At 39.7% G+C, this 20,556-nt stretch overlaps 2 protein-coding genes across 8 annotated transcripts in view; both read right to left on the bottom strand.

The window, feature by feature from the left end:
• Nucleotides 1-16,913, bottom strand: part of CHLSN (cholesin) — a 135,131-nt gene extending 118,218 nt beyond the window's left edge. For 2 of the 6 annotated variants that reach the window (XM_080382468.1, XM_080382471.1), the window contains exons 1-2: nt 14,138-16,913; nt 12,677-12,822 (exon numbers count right to left, since the gene is read on the bottom strand). In XM_080382468.1, coding sequence (XP_080238594.1) covers nt 12,677-12,805 — 129 coding nt within the window. In that variant the 5' untranslated portion in view covers nt 12,806-12,822; nt 14,138-16,913. Of the gene's footprint in view, nt 1-12,676; nt 12,823-13,434; nt 13,476-13,870; nt 14,096-14,137 lie in introns of those variants that run through there. The other 4 variants (XM_080382467.1, XM_080382469.1, XM_080382472.1 and 1 more) reach the window with 4 other exon arrangements.
• Nucleotides 16,914-17,062: 149 nt separating this feature from the next.
• Nucleotides 17,063-20,255, bottom strand: ZFAND2A (zinc finger AN1-type containing 2A). 2 transcript variants are annotated; one of them, XM_080382484.1, is made up of 6 exons: nt 20,069-20,250; nt 19,369-19,463; nt 18,587-18,718; nt 18,237-18,388; nt 17,621-17,710; nt 17,063-17,198 (listed from the first exon to the last, which is right to left on the bottom strand). In XM_080382484.1, exons 1-6 carry the CDS (start codon nt 20,121-20,123, stop codon nt 17,189-17,191), a joined length of 534 nt encoding a protein of 177 aa, XP_080238610.1. In that variant the 5' UTR covers nt 20,124-20,250; the 3' UTR covers nt 17,063-17,188. The 2 variants fall into 2 exon arrangements, with proteins under 2 accessions (XP_080238610.1, XP_080238609.1); XM_080382483.1 differs by lacking the exon at nt 17,063-17,198 and having other exon boundaries at nt 17,226-17,710; nt 20,069-20,255.
• Nucleotides 20,256-20,556: the final 301 nt, after the last annotated feature.

Here is a 20,556-nt window from a genome sequence, read left to right as displayed (position 1 = left end):
ATAATGGTCCTGGAGATCAGTGTGCAAGATCATTAAAACATAACTTGCTGCATCTCTGAAGTGAACAAATTCATTCCACCTCTGTGCTCATTGACTTAAGCACCAGAACTCTGCAGAATAAGATGCTTAGTCCTGTTTTCAAATGTCATATATGAATTAATTAGCAGACAAACAGATTTTAAAGTATCTTTACACATAGACACTTAAAACAATTACTAAAGTTACTAAGCAATAAAGAAAACAGCAAAAACAACGATTCCACTCATTTCTCATGAAATATTTAGAGTTTCCTAGTGGAAGCTTTGGCCACAAAAGACTTGACCTATAAACAGAAAGGCCACAAGATGATGGCTGAATTTGAAATAGATAGCTAGATATTCTTGCAACCGAAACAGGAACTGCAGAGTGGAGTTTCCAGCAACTGCTGGTTATTTGCAAGTGACTGCTAGTCACAGTCTAAGGAAAAATGTCATTTACGCACATCCTCCCTGTAGAACACCAAATACATCTTCTCTCAAGAAAGATGCAAGCACTGCCATGCCTTCTCTGCTTAGAAGGACTTGCTAAATGCTTTAAAAGCAAGAAATCTCACACCATTGTGCTACATCACACAGCCCTTTTTCCTCATCATTTTCAGTTTCTGAATTAACCACAATTACTCACATCCTATTGACTGCCAATGTACATTAATCACACCTTGAAAGATGGCCATTTCAGACAACACAGAACTGAAGGAACAGATAACTCTTGGCAATACAATTCTTTGCCCAAATAAGACACATCTGAGATTACAGATATATTAGGTTTGTGTAATCTTGACACTTGCCATGAATAAATAACTTTGTTGGAGTTACACAAATACACCTTCCCAATTTTAGTAGTTGTTTATTTTGGTTTTATAGGGGTAAACTCCTTTCCCCTGCTCCTTCCTTCCAATGTACAAACCTGGGTTTTGATTGATGCCATGGTAGAACTCCTTTCATCACTACTGTAGAAAACAAATTAAGAAAGTGTCTTTGCTCAGAAGCTTATAATAATAGACAGACAGTAAAAACCTGCTCATACATACTATGAAATAGTTTGTTTCTACATGATCATTAACAACCTGATATCACAGTCAAATCTAGGAAAGATCAGATTACTGCAGTATGAAGAAAACAGTATTTACTCAACATGAAACAACCAATTGCATGTTTAAAACCAAATTACAAATTTAAACTACCTTATGAGTTTCCTCCTGTTAATATTGTGGTACAGGCTTATGAACTGTGCCTGAAACAACTAAATTTAAACATACACTAAAAGTACTCTCCTAGGTGAAAAAAAGGCACACTGCTTCCCAAATTTTTTTCTTTAACAGTAACTATGTACAAAATTTACAGAAATGCCACACAAATTTCATGTATTTATATATACAACATGCGTTCTGCAGCCCATCATCTTGCAATAACTCGTTACCATGACTTATCCATGAACCAAAAAGACCTGTGCTTTATGTAGTTTTCTGTAAAACTAAAGACTGTGATCACAAGTAAATAAAACCTTTTCTGGAGTGTAGGGGAAAGAGGAAATAAGAGTAAGAGTTTTGATACAACTTCTTTACTTTTCTCTCTGGTCTCTCACAAATTGTTTAATTTAAGGAAACTATTCTATATACCTTTCTAAAATACCAGACTGACGACAACTATGAGATTTAAAAACCTCTTTATCACAGATGCTTACAATCTTTGCTATAATAGTCTATATCAAGTAATACCAGACTTTTCTTGTCTGAAGACAAAAAGCACACAGAAGAAATAAAAACAAAAATTTTAAAAACACATATATAGAATCCCTGAAACTGTTAACTACTTTTGAAAATAATACCTTAACACAAAAGTATCTTGGAGATAGGGTACTATGGAATGTCTAGAAACAGCAAAAACTAGCACCAGTCTGAACCCGATAAAACTGAAAGCAACCGTCTTCCCTCAGCTGTGTAAAAAGATATGAGAAAAATAGTTATTCAAGACCACTTCAACATGTTAAAGAGATGCTGTGACATTGCATCCTTTTAACAGTTTTGCGAGGTACACTAAACACCAAATATGCAGGCACAACACATCCACATCTACAAAGAGCAAAGTCAGTCACTCTAAAGATAAAGCTTGATTCATTTATGAAAAGCATTACGTGATCTGAGGGCATGTGACAGGGAATTTGAATCAATGACTCAGGCGATCACAGATTCTGTGCAATACTTCGACATAATGCGGGAAAGATGCAAAAGTCATCCCTCCCTTCCCGTTTTGGTTCCACAGAGAATCAGAACATTACCATTCAGAATAATCAATCTATAAATCCCAAAAGACAACATATGCTATAAAATAAATCTTTAAAAAAAGCAAAAATAAGAATTCTTAAAACATAGTTTTCTTCAATATTGTTTCTATCAAATGAAAAAGACAGAGATTCATCTTATATTCCCCGATGTAATCAGGCATTTATGTTATTAATTGAAAATGGCTTATCTGGCATTAAAAAAATTCGTTCTACTAAACCTGCAAATAGGCAAGCTTTAAGGAAAAAAAATGAGCGCAAAGTTTTAACAAGAAAATGCTTTTAGAATTTCAGACTAAGTAGCTAAACAAAATTCACTGACTATACAATGCAGGGTCTAATCTTTTTTCCACCCATCAAGTTATATTAGAAGCTAACTGATTTTTTTTGCCCCCATGTTAGGATTTCACTGTATTCTCTCAGCTGTTTATTAAGACTATAAAAGGGAAAAGGTTGTCTGGACCACTTAAAATGGTTAGGATTGTCACATAAAAAATGTGTTAGAAAGTGGTTTACCATAAGTAAAAGCATGCCAAGTTCAACCCTGATTATAATTTAATTCCATTTGAACATGTTTCTGCATAAGCAGGAAAAACAAGTGAGTGTATGAAGAAGGCAGGTTTGAATTTTAATAGCTATTTATGAAGGTGAACCAATGAATTAATTTGATTTTGATTGAAAACAATGAAGATAAGGGTTTGATTTTAATCTAAGGGACAGTATCCTTCCTTTTCACCCCAAGAGTCTTACCTTCCCCATTCAGGCCATCAAATATTTAAAACTTTCATCACAGAAGAGCACAGGGCCAAATTCATTGTTTAATTCAATTGATTGAATTCTATCTTTGCAACAGAAGTTCACGTTTACATTACCATTTACATCTACAGCAGCCTAGCGGTACATAGTTAAACCGAGCCATTCCTCATCCAGCAACTGTTTACGTTAAGAAAATATTATTTTTACATTCTGTTTAATAAATAATTTATTTATAATCACAAATAAACCATTTCCACCACTTTAATCTTTTTTATGTTAAATTTGCAACAACAGAAGATAGGGAACAAGTCATTTTTAAGACATGCATAGAGATCATCTTTTCTGTACATTCTTAAGCTCTGCTGTCAGCGGGGTATATTGTGGTACATGCCCTGTGCAAAGCTTTAAAGAGACACTAGATTTGAAAGTCTGAACACTCTCCATTCTTATTTATAATTTAGGAGTCCTTTCTCCAGCAGTATTGTCCAAACTATTCCATATTGACATATGATACCTCAAACTTTTAGCCCTTGGCTTTTGGCTTCCTTTTAGGCTTCCATTCCATCACATGGCAGTACGACACAGCCAGAAACTAAGAATAAGCAGTTGCACACTGAGCCAACCATCCAAGTTGACAAAAGAGCAATGCCTTCTCAGAACTTCAGACAGTGCAAGCTCAGTTCATTACTTTCAACTCAGTCTCTAATGTAAAATAACTGAAGTAGCACATATGTCCAATGAATTACACTACAAAAATCTAAAGATGCGTATCTGAGTCTCACAAAACAACCTGTGTGTTCAGAATGGCTTAAGCTGTTCAACCCCAGTGATAAAACCATATTCAAATTTCCAACCTGTTTTCTCAAATTGTTTGAACAGTCTACTACAAGTATATACAGAAGTTTAAGTTCTAAATTAACAGCCTACTGAACTGTTCATTACCAAAAAGTAAAATCTAACTTTTTAAACATACCTACTCTAAATAAATATCTAATGCAACAGAATAAGCTTTTCCAAAGCAGCAACTTTGCTTGCAAATCCCAACTCACTTGACCCACAAGCAAAATCACTGAAAAGGTTTAAAACCTTTGCAAATTGTGTGGAATGTGTTTTCTGGAAGAATATTAGGAAAACTGTGGGGGAAAAAAAGACATACTAGAGCAACAGGAAAATTATTGGAATATTGTTAAATTATCCTTAGAAATTGGAGTTAAAGCTATTTTTACAGAAAGCTCAGTGGTAGAACTGCTTAATAGTGATGGAGAGAGATTTGTTTTCTGCCTCAGCAGCACAAACATTTCCTTTCCTGGGCATCCTCTCAATAGAAACAGTAATAAAGCGGCAAATAAGATTTTCTTCCTTTTAGTCTCTCTCCATTCCGAACTACAAAAGACAAACAGCCTCTACCTGCCTATAGAAACCTATTGACTCTTGTGTTCCAATACTTAGTTCATGAGTGAAGTGCACATAGCAAATTGAGAGAGAAAGTAACCTAATTTATAAACTTGCTTGGTTCTCAAATACAAAAAAAGAATTACTTCTGATATTGAAAGCTTAATACTTTTGGAACAGTGATAAACATGATGTTCCTTTCTTACTTTAATGTAAAGATGCCCGATGATGAAGCGTTACATGCTCAGAAGCACAGACTTGCTGGCAGAGGTGCTGCTAAAGTTGACATCAGATCACACAGAACCTAACTGCATGCTCAGCCCAGAACAAGTGGTCTACTAGGATACATGGAAAACTGTCCCTGTCCCCACTATATCTGTGCTCTTCTTGATTCTTGCTAATACTGAGTGAGACCTCTTGGGTCTTTGCCAGAAGATTTTATTCCAAGAACTGTAGAATCAGGACCATCAACCACTCCTATTCTGAGCCCAAACTAGACCATGACTTAATCTGGACAAATCTTTGTAAAGAAGACACCATGTTTTAAACGAAGCATGGTAAACTTTTACCATGAAAACAAACAATTAAAAAATCCATAAGTTTATTAAAAATGCCTCTAGAAAATCATTGACCTACAGACTTGCATGTAAGAATAGCCATGAAAGATGGGACTTTCATAATAAAATAGGAAAAACTTCTCTATTCCAAAAGTAACTAGAAAAAAAAGACCCAACCAATGAGGTACATGAAGGCTCCAAAGTCCACTCCAAGGCCACAGAAAGGCCATGCCCAATTTCAGTGAGCTCTGTACTACCCTTCAGTGGAACAGTTGTGAAACCACCTTGTTGTTTTACAAGTGGGTAAATATGAATACTCACATTTATGAGTCAGTACAAAGCATAAAGGTAGGCTAGAATGACAGTTATTAAAAGTATGTATTTTCCCCACATAAGGTTTGATATTCTCTTTTATGTAACCGTTCTGCTCCTTTTTAAGTGATGCAGCTCCAAGTCTTTGGTACATTCTCTGAACAATTTTGACACGTTTCAAACTAAGATGGTAGCAGCAAAGCTTTGTCTTCTCTTGTGTGTGTGTGTATATACATATGCTGTTTGCAAAAGCCTAGTTTACAGATTATTAAGATAATGCTGAGAAATTCAATAAAACATTGCTTGATGATCTTCTGTTTGTGCGATTCAGTTAGGTAAACACATTCAAAGACATTTTGGTTCTTTAAGCAACAGGTTCCCCTGTCACATACCGTCATGTTTGTGCCCTCATTATTTCTGGCAGATTCTAGAAGTCAAAAGATTAATTTTCTGTTCTAATTACCTGTTGGATATAACAGACAAGTACTTTCCAAGTATTTACTAATCTCTGTGGCTTTGATCTAATACCCAAGAGCCATTCTATCTATGCTGTAATTTATTAACATACATAAATATACACTAATCTTTCATGCATTTCGCAATATTGCATCTAAACACAAAAGGTATTTTGGAGGAGGAAACTTCTGGTGAAATAATTCTAGTTTCTCATTCATACTGTGGAAGCAGCCACCATGCCCCTATTATCCGCTCCAAAGCTTGGCGGGTTTTTTATGTTTTTAATCTATTCCATCAACACACAATAATTTGTATTTTATAAAAATCCTTATACCAGACTCCCACGTTGTTTAAAAAAGCAGTAGCATTCTGTCAAGGACAGGGAAAACTGCTGCTTTTTAGAATAAACACATTTTAAATATCCAAATCTGTGCTGGTTTAGGTTTTTTGAACACATTAACATTAACAAAATAGTACCAAGAGCAATAAACAGGAAGTAACAAATCCACAAGAATCAGGCTTGCATTAATATGTTATATTATACAGACTTCCAAGTTCCTAGCCCTGTCAAGAACAATTGCCTTTGAATGCCTATTTCTTTACTCTTCATCCTATATCAAAATGTAGCAAACATTTATCCTTTCAAGCTTACAACTTAACTCCTTGCCAAGTGGAATGTGTTTTGTGAATTGAAACATCTAATGGGAGGTGGTTTTTTTAACTGAAGTTAAACATATTTTGACATTTTGTGCCAATTTTTCTATATTCAGCAGTTTGGGCCTTTTCCAGCAATTTTCATTTATGATGCCTCCCTCTATAATGACTTAGAAGTCATCAACACTGAACCAGAAAAGAATCATAAATGACAAAGGGCAGAAAACTGAACAAAGGGTTCTGACTGGACTGGAGCTGAGTGACAAGTAGTGAAGCAGACCTAGCTTCTGCTCCTCACTTCAACAACTGCTGGAAGACCATCACTCAACAGTCAGCCCACAAGTGGGAATCCTGTGCTGAATTTCAATTTTGTGAAGATATTTGCAGCTAAATCATGAAAGCAAGGATTTTTACTGGAAACCTAACAAGAACCATCAAGGAAGGTCTCATCACTAAGTAAAGAATGGGAGTTGAGAGAAGAATCAAGTACATGCTCGAAGAAGAGAAGGAAGAGTTTCCCCTCTTAATAGCAAAGAAGGGACAGTTGTATTTCTCCAACAAACTCCCCATCACTTTAATACCCCGGCTACATTAATAAAAGTGAGGAATTAACTTTGAATGTATACAGATTAAGGTAAATACCCAGAATTAGCATGAAACTCTTGCTGGTTAATATGTAATGAAGAATGCACAATTCCTTTAAACAAAAGTAAGAAATACACCACATATTGTTTATACCAAACACAGTTGGGGACATGAGCCTTTCGCCTGGGAAAACCATCTTCAAAGTAGCAACTGTTTTCCCAGCTGTGAAGACTCTTTCCTGGGAAATCTATTCCTACCATTATAAAAATAATTTTCAAAAGAATGTAAAATTATTCAGCCTAATCTATGCATATCCATATTTCAGACACTATTTTGTACCTTCTTAGACATGTCTGTTTACAAAAGGCCTACTATTCTCTATAAACACTATATGGTATCACAATCAAGTTTACCACTTAAAAAATAAAACTATGGTTCATTTAATAAAATAATTTAAAGCAACTCTATCAGTATTCTGATGAAAAAGTGTTAGCAGGAAACAAATATTTCGGTCCCATAAGCAGCTGTCCTCAAAGTTTGGGGAGTGGAGGGGGTGGCGTTTAGTTTTCTTTTTCCTAATTTCAGGAATACCACATAGATAAGAAAGCAGACAAACCAAGTAAGATGTCACACAGTAAAGTCATACATGCCAAATGGCTTCAAATTTTTTCCCCACTATCAGAAGGCCACCATACAGCAAGCCAAAAAGACCAATGGACCAGCAAACTTGTCTCTGTACAAGTGAAAAAAATTACAAACAAAAGATTAAACTAAAATTCAACTGAAAGGTGTCCCAAAGAAAAGAGAAATAGGCCCAACATTTCAATTACAGACTGGCCAAAACCAGCAGACTAAAAAGAGCACACATATCCACACTGACATTTAACTTCACCAGTTTAAGAAATAACTATCACCACCCTTTATCACCAGAAAACTGCTAACTGCTGATGTATCGTTACATCAAGGCATGGGGGGAGACGGAGGAACGGGAGAAGATGAAAGATTATGTCATCTTCTCTTCATAATATGTACAGAACTATTTGCATGTTAGAAATACTTTTTCAATGGTAAAAAAAAAAGTACAAGACAGGATCCTTACTTTAGGAGGTTACACTAAATAAAAATCTTAACTTTTTGGAATTTTTTTTCAATATTTAAGATCTTAAAACAAAAAAAAAAATAAGCCTGGATAACACTAATGCATACAACAGAGGATTAAGCTAGTAAAGCAGAACTAAACAAATGCAGGAAGAGCTGATACATCAAAAATGTATTTTGGAAACTACTTGCATTGCAATTGAACTATCTAAAATACAGCTAATATTGGTAGACTGCTAATCAGAAGAAAATCCTGCAACATCACACTAAGTTGTAACCTCATAGCATTTTTTAAGATGGGAAAATAAAAAACAAGTTATTTTGATAGTTACAAGATAAGCTTCCCATTAAATAAAAATAAAATTAGTGGAACAATAAAAGATTACTGAGTTTGTTTGCAAATCATCCACAACTCATTATTTCAACAACAGGCTTTAGTATGCATTAATGGGTTGTCAAATAAATAAATACACTTTCCAAGGATGGCTTTACAGTATCTGCTTGATAGGTTTTGTGGCATGAATGTCTGGTTTGCATTCCTTAAACATTCAAATTACTACCCCATTTACCTGATTACAAGCAGATTAGAGATTGTATCAAAGTAGCAGTCCTAGCTACTCCCACCAAGCTCATGTCAAAATGTTTTATCTCCACAGCTTAAACACACTTTTACGGGGTTTTCCACACTACAAACAATTATTTTAAAGAATAATTTTTTGTGATTTGTTTTGCTGTAATACTAGCTTAATAACTCCTTATTGGTCTTTATGATAACCTCCAAAAAGCTGAACAGGAAAACCCTCTCCCTACTAAGTTTGCCATTTTCCATTTAGTAAACAGATCACTGTTTGGGCACCTGCACACTAGCCCTCTGACTAAAGAAACACCATGAGCTACTTGTTTATTTGCCATTGTTTGTACTATCTGCATGGAATCTCAAAAATTAAATTCCTTTCCCACTGATTTTGCCTTTATCGGGGGAAAATGTTGATTCCTCCTCCTCCTCCAACGATTTCCATTGCTGAAGATAACGAACATACAAGGAAACACCCGCTGACTGTATGTGCATTACCTAAAGTACCTTTCAACCATGAACAACGGGATTTGATTTATAAAGATTGACTGCCTCTTAGTCATTGTAATTTTCCTTAGCTACAATGTTTACTAGACTAAATGGGGAAGGAACAGGAAATTAATATTGTTTTCTATGGATTATGCATTTTGAGTCTTGCCTAATAGATGTTCAACTCTGGAAGAACTTCTTACTGTTATGTAGAAAGCCTGCAGCTCTGGAAACAGCACTGGAGAAACAAGATTTACCCTTAAATTACAAGGTTAAAAGATTCTGTGATACAGTAAGGTCATTCTGGGTAGAACTCAAATAGCCTTCATAAACAAAGCAACCACAACATGTTGTTCCCCATCTACAGTGTTGTAAGTGTCAGTACTGCTGTTTCAATAAGCTTTGTGGCACTAAAGCAGCTGAAATTTTAAAGGGTGAAGAAATCCATAAACAGAAGCAAGACATGGGTAACTGCAAACAAGCACTTCTAGTGCTTCTGTTATTTCAAGATGACATGTTAACAACATTGTGTTTTTTTCAGTGAACTCAAAATTAATTTGTCTCAGACCTAGCCCACCAAAAAGTTTTTATTCAAGAAGCCAGTATTTAACATCAAACCACCAGCCCAGATGGCACACTTTTCTTTACGCCTATGTTATGTGACAATTCAAAAGAATAAACTCGAACATTCAGAAGGTTTAACATACGAGTATGTTAGTTAACTACAAAATCATTAAAAAACAGGTAAAACTAATGTCCAGGCATAAAAAAAATAATCAATTTTTGAAATGTTGGGTTTACTGCCTAGTAGCTAAATAAAACAGTAACATTATGAAAATATGTCAGAAAAAACACAACGCTGAGTTAAGTATAAAAACATATACCACATAGCTCCACTACAGATGTGCCGCTTAGAGCTGCATGGTTCTAAGATAATTCATGAAAACATTTATATTGGTCTTGAATTGCTCATTGCTATTTAATGTAAACAAAAGAAATTGAGTAGATGAAAATCAATAAAACATCAAGATTACTCTGAAAGGTCAAGTAGTTCCAAGGAAAAATGCTTTAGTCTTATGCTGGTAAGAAATTTTGAAATAAATTTCACGAAGGAATGATCAATGTACACTAAATCCAGTCACTTAAGACACATTTCAACTTGCCTGCCTGCAGCTCTATAAGAAAATCAATTAGAGATTTACATTTTCCACTTTGGAGACTAAAATTGCTGTACTAGAATAGAAAAAAAAAAAAAAAGAAGTAAATCACAGGAAAGTGACTTAATGAACCAGTGAAACCTCTCTCCCACCAAAAGCAACGTGTTATATAGCTATCTTTTGACTTCTTTCCATCACATATGAGACTCCTTAGGAGAAACTGGAGTCTACCCACCCTTACTTAAATGCCAAAAAAAAAAAAAAGGTGTATTTTTTAATGCACTTTCTGCATTGAAAGTCAATCACAGCTCATCAGAATCCAGTCACCATGATTCAGGAATTTCTGTAGATCTATCAAGTTCCCAGCTTATTTTAAAGTAACAGAAATAAAGAAAGTAAGACTGCAGAATAAACTCTCAGCAGTTGCCTTTACTTTTGTTCTGAATTTCTTCTTTGGAACCATCCAGACTCACTGCAGCCTCAGTTACTCCTCATCTTCCTGTACACACATATCAATTCTACCTTGTTTTCTACATTTTCCATGCTGACAAGGTTTAATGACCAAAAGCATGTTAAAGCATAACTGTTATTGTGACTTAACCAAGTATTTCATACAAAGCTGGGAGTACACATGCAAAGTAACAATCAAACTGGTAAACAGCTTATTTTCACTAACTATTTCTGAAATAAAATTGTCTGCCTACTATTTTTCATTCTCAACAGCCGTTTCAAATGAATGTGGTCTACTAACTTAAGCTTTCCTACTATCAACAGTTTTAGTTTATAAAGCTGATGCCAACAAAATGTCTTGTCATAGACCTTATATGGTATTCCCTAAAACTCACATTACATAGATGTTGAAGCACCCACTGACACCAACTTTTATAATTCTAAGAACTGTTGTGCCTAGTGGTGTTCCCCAATAGTATTAAGGATTATTCTTTCCATTTAATACTTGCTCTCTCTTTCACAGTCCTACAGTCTGCATGCCCAATAAAAACTAATTTGGGCATGCTAAGAACTTACCACTTGACATCAGATGGTCCAAGAAGGCCTCACGTGCCAGGGGTTTGAAGCCCACTTTGGATTTTTTCCACTTTTACATGAAATTATACAGACTGCCACAGGCAGTAAAGTTTTAATTTTGACATTTCAATTTCACACTGTTTTATCCAGGAAAATTATTTTCACTCAAATTGAATTATAGTACTGTGAATCTAAAGTCTATAGTATGTACCCAACAAAAGAAAGAAGAAAAATTCTCTTTTATTAAGCTATAAATACCAGATTTTCTATTTTTGCTTTGATATAGATGAAGATGCAAGATTGCATCTTTCCCTACTTTACTTAGGAACATTTCTACCGAGCTCAAAATTGCAAGAATTTGCAGATCTCTGAACAGCTATTGCCAACGGGTTATAGTATGCTTCACAAACTCTAAATGTAATAGCTAGAGACACTCAGGCATGCATAAGGTCTCAAAAATATTCTTGCCAATTAGCTCAAAGTCTAATAACAAAATAACACGTATTACTTTTTAGTTTTAAAATGTCAATTGAGCTACACTCTCACGATGAAGTAACAAGCAGCTTTCACACCTAATTTACACTAGGCCGGGAAACATAAGAAAGTTTTTAAGACTGGGGCTCAACATCACGTCAAGAATTCCTGGGGGAAACACCTTTGCCTTTCCTTCTCCACTTCAATAGTGTCAAACTGTGTCATATTTCTTTGATCCATGTTCTACCGTAATCACTCAGAACAGCAGAACTAAATTGCCCTGTTTATGTATTTCCATCACAAAAAACTTGCAGCTTTAAGTTTCTGCTTAAATAACATCTTCATATTGCTAATTTCATTCTCATAAAATTAATTAATAAAATATTCAGTAATATAAAGAGACTGCTGACACCTTCTGGCCACTGAACATTCTGTCCAAAAATCAAGAGGATTTCCAAGTAAACATCTTTCATGTTTTTCCTACCACTCTGGATCACGTGAAAACCTAGGCTACGCCTATGTTGCCATATGACAGTTGCTAAAAGCCATTTGGTTCACCTTTCACCCACATTTGCTCACCTATTCTCTTTCACAGAAGCATCCAAAACAAACAGACATCATGTACTCTGCTACAATTGTATCCAGATGTGGCTTAATTTATCTTCTGCTTTTAACATTCACTCTAGGTATATCACATCCAAGGAATCATTGCAACTGAATCAAACAGGTCATTCAGATTCAGTAGTGACTCTCTAAACCCGCCACATAACAGGTAACAATATATCCACATTTTATTGAATTAAACAGTCAATACTGGGAGGACCTACCTGCAGATTTTGTTTCTTCTCCTTTGGTTCACTTTCCAATTCCAGCTCTTCCTTTTGTGCCACAGGTTGCTTTAGCTTTTTTCTTTTTTCTGCCTTCTTTTCTTTTTTTCCCACATTCATTTTTGGCATCCTCAAATAGAACTATTCTGTAACAGAAACCACCAAACTGCAATTAGAATTTTTTTTTTTAATATACTATAAATGTCAGTCTTGTGTACAGAGTTACACTACAATTACACTGGTATGAGAACTATTTGTAACTACTTAACTACGAAATGTATGTCTGCACTGACTTTTGATCCATTTTGAAGAATTTTCTTCATGCTTACTTTAGAAGTTACATGCCCTCCCTAACTTCTGTAAAGCTTGAATATCATTTTCCTGTAGAAAACTGGACGCCTGTTGTCCTATCAGGCTCCGTTTTGGAAAATGCTTCATTGACCCTCCTGGTAATAATCCCCCATAACTGATGCTGTGCTTTCTGCAGGTTATAACACACCACTGAGCTGTTTGATCAACTGTCTGCCTCAGGTAACACCAACCAGACCTCTCACTCCTCAAAATACATTAATGTGACTGTTTAGTCACCTCATTAATAAACATATGTGTGCATACACATACCCACAAGCAAAGTCAGCCTACCTGATTACTAAACAGATAGTTTTAAAAATCAGTTGTGTTTAAACTGCAAGTTTTCTTGTTTTCATATAGATCAATGGGGAAAAACTATGATTAAAGAATTGGCTCAGGAGTTTTACCTTTCATCTTACGCCAACATAAAGGTGAAGGCGAGCAGGAGCTGCAGAAAGCAGATCTAGTTGTAACTGGTCATTATTTCTCTGAGGTAAAAATCTTATTTAAGCGGCTTTCCACAACTACCTCACACAAGCACTTTCTGTAGCAGCACAAACGCAACACTTGGCCATCACAAACATTTAGGCTGCCACACACGGCGGCACACACCCCGGCCCCGGCACCCCCAGCCAGGGGGAACCGCCACCGCCTCGCCCGGCGGCACATCAGCCAGTACCGGGCCGCCGTCAGGCCCGGCCGGCGCCGCGGCTTACTGAGGAGCCAGGAAAGCCTTCGTGACTGGGAAGTTTTACAATTTGAGCAGTATGTTCTCAAGAGCAGCCCCCAGAGTGCCTTTGACGGCCGAAGGAACGTTACTGCCCTGCAACCAGCGGTACCCACCCGCTCCTCCGCGCCGCACGCCCAGTACCGAACTCCCACCCGCGGCGGGGGCCGGGGCACGACAGCCGCACCGGGGAGGGGGGAGAAGCAACCCCCTCAGTCACCGTCACCGCGCCTGGGGCCCGGCCGCCCCGGCCCGCCCGCCCGCACCCCCCAGCCGGGCATTAAGAGTTCCCAGGCGCCCGCCGCCCCCCGCGGCGACGAACGCGGCTCCACGGGCAGGAAACACAGAGCGCGCGAACCCCCTCACCCCCTCCCCACACGCACCTCTCAGACACGCCTCCTCTGCACATTTAACAGAGCCCCACGCTTGGCGCCGCAGCCCGCCTTCTCCCTCTCACTGGCTACGAGGAGAGAACAGAGGTGTCTGGTTGGTGTTCAGCATGCCAATCCCCCAGATGGCCAATAGGAAGCCAGGCTCGGACTTTAAACGCCCACCGGGAACACGCGTGTTGAGGAGTGTTCGGCCGGCTTGTGGAGGAGTTTTGTACGTCATCTTTCTGCGCCGAGATCCGCCTTGGAAAGCCTTCCCGCCTCCCGCGTAGGGGCAATGCGTGGCCCCGCCCCCTGTTGCCTAGGTGATCCCCGCCCGGTTCTGAGAGGGACCCTCCCGCACCCTGACAGGCACCCACCAGGCCCTGGAAGCACCCACGCCTGCACCGGCCGCGAGGGACACCCGGTGGGAGGCCAGCCCCGGTGCTCCCCGCACCGTGCGGCCCGCTCGCCCGTCGCCCGGCTGGGCGCCACGCCAACTAACGCGGTGAGGTACGGCTCCCTAGGGAATGGCGGCAGTGCCTTCCAGCCAGCAGATCCTAAAGGCTCCGCGCCTGACACAGCGTTATCTGCTGTCCTGATCGGCCCTGAGGGAATGCGCTGGGTAGAGGCGAACGCTGTGGTTTGAAGGGACGGGAAAACATCCAGGACAAGGTTTCCAGGGGAACGAACTGGTTTCCATGTTTTCATTTTCTATAAATACCATATGCACAAATATTTCCATTGCCTCTTGGTAATTTAAGGGCAAGAATCTTTACCACAAACACACACGTAGGTGGAGTATTTTTTGCATGACAACCTGCCACAGGGTTTTTGTTTCCATTCGCTTTGGTCCCCAGCTGTGACTGCAGCAACCCCCTGTGCTGTTATATGCATGGATGGGAAGAGATAAACCTTCACCTCCTCATCCTTCGGCCACCCAAGCCAGGGTCACACCTGCCAGCCCTCTCCTCCCCACGCCGTGGGGTGCCAGTCCTGTCCCCCACCCCTCACCCCTCTACCCCACACTGGGCAGAGCCCCCCCAGCCTCTGTTCCATGTCCTTACATCCCAAATGATGCCGCTGCTCTCCACTGAAAGCCCCTTCCCATACCACCAGTGGGGTGCACAGCATCATTTGGGAATACATGGTCAATTATAATTTATTATAATTGTATAAATGTAAAAATAATTTATACAGAAATATACAAACACGTGTATTATACAGAAAGATTGTAGAAGTCCTAGTACCGCAGCAATGCGCTAGGGCTGAGTTATGGCATGAGAGCACACAAGATAATCAGTAGGTGGTGGTATCTAAAATTAGAGTTGTAATTTAAGGGTTTGTTCCACTGTGAATAGGGAAAGCATGTTTTCTATGTTTAAACTTCTTAAAATAATAATTGGTTTATTACATATCCTATTGTGACATCCTGTGGTTAAACACAGTATTACAGATACTGTCAAATCACAATTTTAGCCACAATTGCATAAAATTAGACTATATGGAACTAGGAGTAGTAACTCATACTGACATTACATATTCAGTTTGGCCAACTACAACCTTCCATATAGCTTTGATCTTCTCCAAAAATTTCTCCTGTATGAGAAGAAATCACATCGGGTCAAACATTAATATGGGATGGCACAGATATTTTGTTCTGTGTTGGCCAGAAATTACGTTACGTCTGCCTTTTCTGATGAAAGGCCTACAACTCAATGTGTTGATTGTTTACATGCTATCCCTGTGAAGGACCATTAATCCACATTGCTTCTTTAGGCAGCAATTCTTGTACTCTAAGGATTAAGGCTTTTCAAAGAGAAATGAGGGACACAACAGTCTTTGCACAAAGTACACCTCAAGGTTGTATAAAGCATATGCATTAACCGCACTTGTGTCCATATTTTACAGTATTATCAAAGATTATTTTTCCCAGGTCAAGGAACACAGCATTCTCTGCTACACAGACTGCTCATCCACCTCAGCAGAACAGCACTGGGCACTCATAGCTGCAGGTGATTAAAGGGACTGCAATTACCCTTCAGTTAGTCTTAAGCCAACACTCCAGCCCGCCAACCCCAATGTGCTGAGGAATGACTCCAATGACACATGAAATTGAGGTCTTGACCCCCAACATCATCAGTAAGCCATGGCATTTTTTCCTCACAATTAGTTGGATGAAAGGTCTACTTAGATCCCAGCTGGGAAATTGGCATTGTTCATTAACAGCACATTTCCATTTCATCAACCTACATTATTTCAGACCTCAAGCTAAGCAGCTGGATATTCATGCAGTTTTAAAGAGCCAAGATAGCTGATCAGGATAGTAGGTGGAATATTGTCTGTTATGTCTACACTTGTTTAAGCTTTTCAAGATGATAGCGGGAGTAGCCTCCCTAGACAATGCTGGGGTTTTTTGTTTGTTTTTTTTTTTTTTTAACTCAGTTCTCATTACATGAGACAAAGAGTTAATGCTGCTTTCTATGGCTTCCTTCCCCCCCCCCCCCAAACTGCAAAAACACCCACCCACACAGTCTAGATTTCTACCTAGGGGGCAGCAATTTATGAAGAATTACACTGTGCATGCCTCTGTGAGCACCAGCCTTCAGTGAATGGCTTAGGGAAGACGTAGAAAAAAAACAGGTGAGGTTTTATAAATCAAATACTTTCATTGACACTCAGAAACCAAGAGGAAGCTTATGTAAAACTGGCTTCATGTTGATGTATATTTGTCAAGCAGAATGTGGTATTGTAGGATTGAGACATACGACAGTAGCTTGTACCTCAGATTATCAGAGTTCACATGACCTATGCAAAACTGGCTGTGCTTTGTATTAATTTTAGTCTTCTTCCTATCACCATTCCCCAGTTTCCTCCACCAAGTATTCTTCACAGCATAAAAGTCCTTATTCAAAACAAATAAAGTTGGTTTGCAAAGGGTGAGTTTATGGAATGTTTATTAACATTATGATACAAAAATAAGTTAATTGTATAGAAAATTTTAAAGAGCTATAGACAAGATTAACTTCAAAGTAGACAAAGTTTTGATCCAGATGTGAAGAGCCTCTATCTGCATCTGAAAGACATAAGAACGCACTGTAAGAGTTACACAACTAGAACTTTCAGTCACAAGGAGATACAAACTGGCAGGGAAGGGCTTGGGCCATTTATTTTAGTTCAGATGCTTGCTATGCTTTCCTCAGCATTCTGATGACACACCATTTTTCCAGAACTTGACCAAGCCTCACACTGAGCAGGTGGGAGACCAACCTGTTGTTACAACATAATGCTTGTATCTATATAGCAGTTTTAATCACTGCAGTACAGAGAAGTAAAGATTTACTTGTGCTGTCAGAACCCCAGTACTGCATTCACAACCCCAATTAGAGGTCAACTACCAACTCCAGAGCAGTTTGAGGCATGACAGTGGCACTCCGACACAGTGTTGACACAAGACTATTTTTGAACAATGTTTGTCTTTTCTGCTGCAGCTTATACCTGTTGTGCTGAAGACTCCCATTAGATGGCACTCCAACTGCTCCCGTTGACTTGAAGGTGGTTTGAGAGGCTCTCAACAGAGCTGCGTATCTGCAAAGAAATACAAGCAGGCTCAGCACCTTTTTATGCACACTGCCAGTAGTTTCACTTTTCCATCCACTTTACTTATCTGCATCTGTCACACAAGTCTTACAGTCTGAATGCACAAAACAGCACAGGTACATCTGCCCACAAGAGATATTTTTATTAAAACTATGTTTAAACTTGGCTCGGCAGGGTGTTGATTGTTCTTGGTTACTGAGTACTGAGCAGAACTAAGATTCTAGTATTCAGATCCAGACCCCAAGGGGTACTTGAGTTGGCCAGTACCTATTCTCAGTTAAGAGAGACTGACACAGGTAAGCTTGGGAGAATTTTAGGAAAGCATTTGACAAGCTTTTATCTTGGCTCACAGACTCTTAGAAAATAAGCCTGAACTACAAAGAGGAAATAGCGCCTATTTTATTGACATGAGCAGTAGTTCACAGAATTCCCTGTTTATCTGAGCTCCCCACCAATCCCCAATACCAGCTCTGAAACTTCAGCTTGAGCTTAAAGTATCATAAACACAGCTTACCCTGCCTTGGAAGTGGGGTGACTGCTCCCTTTACAGTCATGATCCAGAGGATGTCGATGCTTTATGCAGAAGTTGCCACCACACTGTTCACAAATGACCTTTATCATCTCTTTCCTTTTGCAGCCTGGCTTTAAGCACTTGTTTGTAAAGATCTAAATGGAGGACACAAAGTTAGCAATGCTTGCTTGCTTTCTGTGATCAGCTTCCCAATGACCAAGCTGAAGCACAAATGCTCAAGCACCCTTAAGATTTAAAAGGAAAAAGCACAAGCTTCTACACTCTGTTACAGTCAGAAGACTTAACCACCAGCATTAGGCAGGCAGTTTAGACCTCAACAGCAGTTTCCTTACTCTTTGCTTTTGCTGTGCCGGATTGTATTTGCAGTCCTTATCCATGTGGGCTCCAACCACAATATCTGGTATCTCCCCTTTCTGTACTGGGATAGGTGCATTACAGAGTGGACACACTGGAACCTGCACATTCTAAGAACATACAACAGATTAGCATCATAGAGTCATTTAGGCTGGAAAAAAGATTTAAGATCCTCAAGCCCAACTGTCAGACATTCAACTATTTTTCTGTCCTTCCACTTCTCTTACCCATATGTGATGAGGTATATTCACAAACATTTACTAATGCTTTTAAAGATATAATTCACAAAGGTTAGCTGCAAATCATTATCCAAAGAAGTCAGACATGCTTTGCCAAACCAATTTGGGACAACACTTGTTAACTTTAAATATGCTTCTCAGCTTTCTGGAATTACATCCTTTGAACACTTCAAAGCTCAAGCATGGGCCAGAGACAAATTATTCTATGCCTTTCTTCTGTAGTTTCATTCTTCAGGGACTGGGGCTGCAGAAGGTTTTAGGCCATAATACACTACCTAAAATATAAAAAAGCACTCCTCTCTGGAAAGATAAAGTGTAAGGAACTAGAATCTAGCAGTACTGACCTCTGAAGTGCTGTGTTCCTATATTTGAACTTCAGCTGTATCATCATTCACTTACATTTTGGTGCTCCCACCTGCTTTTATGGAAACCGCAGGCCAAGTTTCACAACAGCCTTTGTACATGACTTCTGTACATAGCACTTCTGCACTGTGAATTACTGACTTCATATAGGAACTTACTTTTTTGTAGGCAGAGCTACACTTGTGGTCATCATAACGGATGTGATCTTTACATAAGACTTCCCCACATGCATCGCATTTCAGAGGAAGGAAGTCTGGGAGAAGAATAAAAAAAACAGATTTGCATGGAGCAGAGCCAACAGCTGTGAGAATACTCACAAAAGACTACAAATAAATTGTAAAGTAAATATTTTTTGTCTCATCACAATCCAGTCATCTCTAGGAAAGTATGCCATTCTTCACCAATTGTAAAACTAGAAAAGCAAGAGTGAAGTTTTCCCTTTTTTAATCCACTGCCAGAATAACGCAAGTCATAAATAGCTCAGGAGCTACTTGAATGAGAAAACTTTATGGAGACACTGATCTAGAGCTAGGAGCTGAAGTATAAGGCAAAACCTCAGACCCAAAAGTCTTTTTATTCTTTAAAAAGCCTCCTTTAATACTTTAACAACAAAATACACCGGGCTCCACTATTACTTTTTCACCAACGCTATTTAAGGGGGGCTACAGCAGCAACACTCGTATCTGCCACTGCCCAAAGCGCCCTTGTACAAACTCGGGGTACAGGACTGCCCCCCCAGTACACCAGCTACCCATCCCCTACGCGTGCCGCCGGCCCGCCTCCCGGAGAATCCCTAGGGAGCCGGTCCCCGCTGACGGCTCCCTTCGGACAGCACCGAAGCCCTCAACCGCGCCTTACCCAGCTGCTTGCAGGTGCGCTCGGAGCAGTGCTCGCCCAGCCCCGGGAGCTCCATACCGGCAGGGCAGCGGGACCAGAACAGGAGACCTCACACCCGAGAAGGCACCGCTCCGCCACCGCCGCCTTTATGCGCCTCCTGCTGACTCAGCCCGGGCCGCGCCCACGTGCTGAGTCACGCTCCCGCCCGCCCCGGCCACCGCGGATGACGACACGGCGGCCCGAGCCAGTAGCGCCCCCCGCCCTCCGTCGCCGTCTGCTGCGCGTTCCAGGCGGGCGGCCAATGGGCGGGCGGGGGCCGTGCTGAGTCATGCGCCGGGGGCGGGGCCGTGGCCAGGCGCGGCTGGCCGGGGGCGGGGCATCGGGCGTCGCCGTGGCTGCGCGGCGTCGCGGCGTCGTTCGGGCTGGAAAAGGCCTTTGGGGGCATCAGGTCCGGTGTGCAGCCCGGCGCCGCCCAGCCCATCGCTGAACCACGGGCCGGAGCACCCGGC

The sequence above is a fragment of the Falco punctatus genome (genome assembly GCF_963210335.1).
Source record: "Falco punctatus genome assembly, chromosome: 4".
NCBI lineage: Eukaryota > Metazoa > Chordata > Aves > Falconiformes > Falconidae > Falco > Falco punctatus.
Note: the sequence above shows the minus strand (reverse complement) of the source record. Positions and strands in the feature narration are given on the sequence as shown.

What these genes read in the sequence shown, in the direction of transcription:
- ZFAND2A (XM_080382483.1), bottom strand. Translation starts at nt 20,123, where the DNA reads ATGGAGCTCCCGGGGCTGGGCGAGCACTGCTCCGAGCGCACCTGCAAG. An exon ending in GCGCACCTGCAAGCAGCTGG is followed by an intron (nt 19,464 to 20,068) that starts GTAAGGCGCGGT and finishes TTCTTCTCCCAG; the next exon opens with ACTTCCTTCCTCTGAAATGC. An exon ending in CACCCCACTTCCAAGGCAGG is followed by an intron (nt 17,711 to 18,236) that starts GTAAGCTGTGTT and finishes ATTTCTTTGCAG; the next exon opens with ATACGCAGCTCTGTTGAGAG.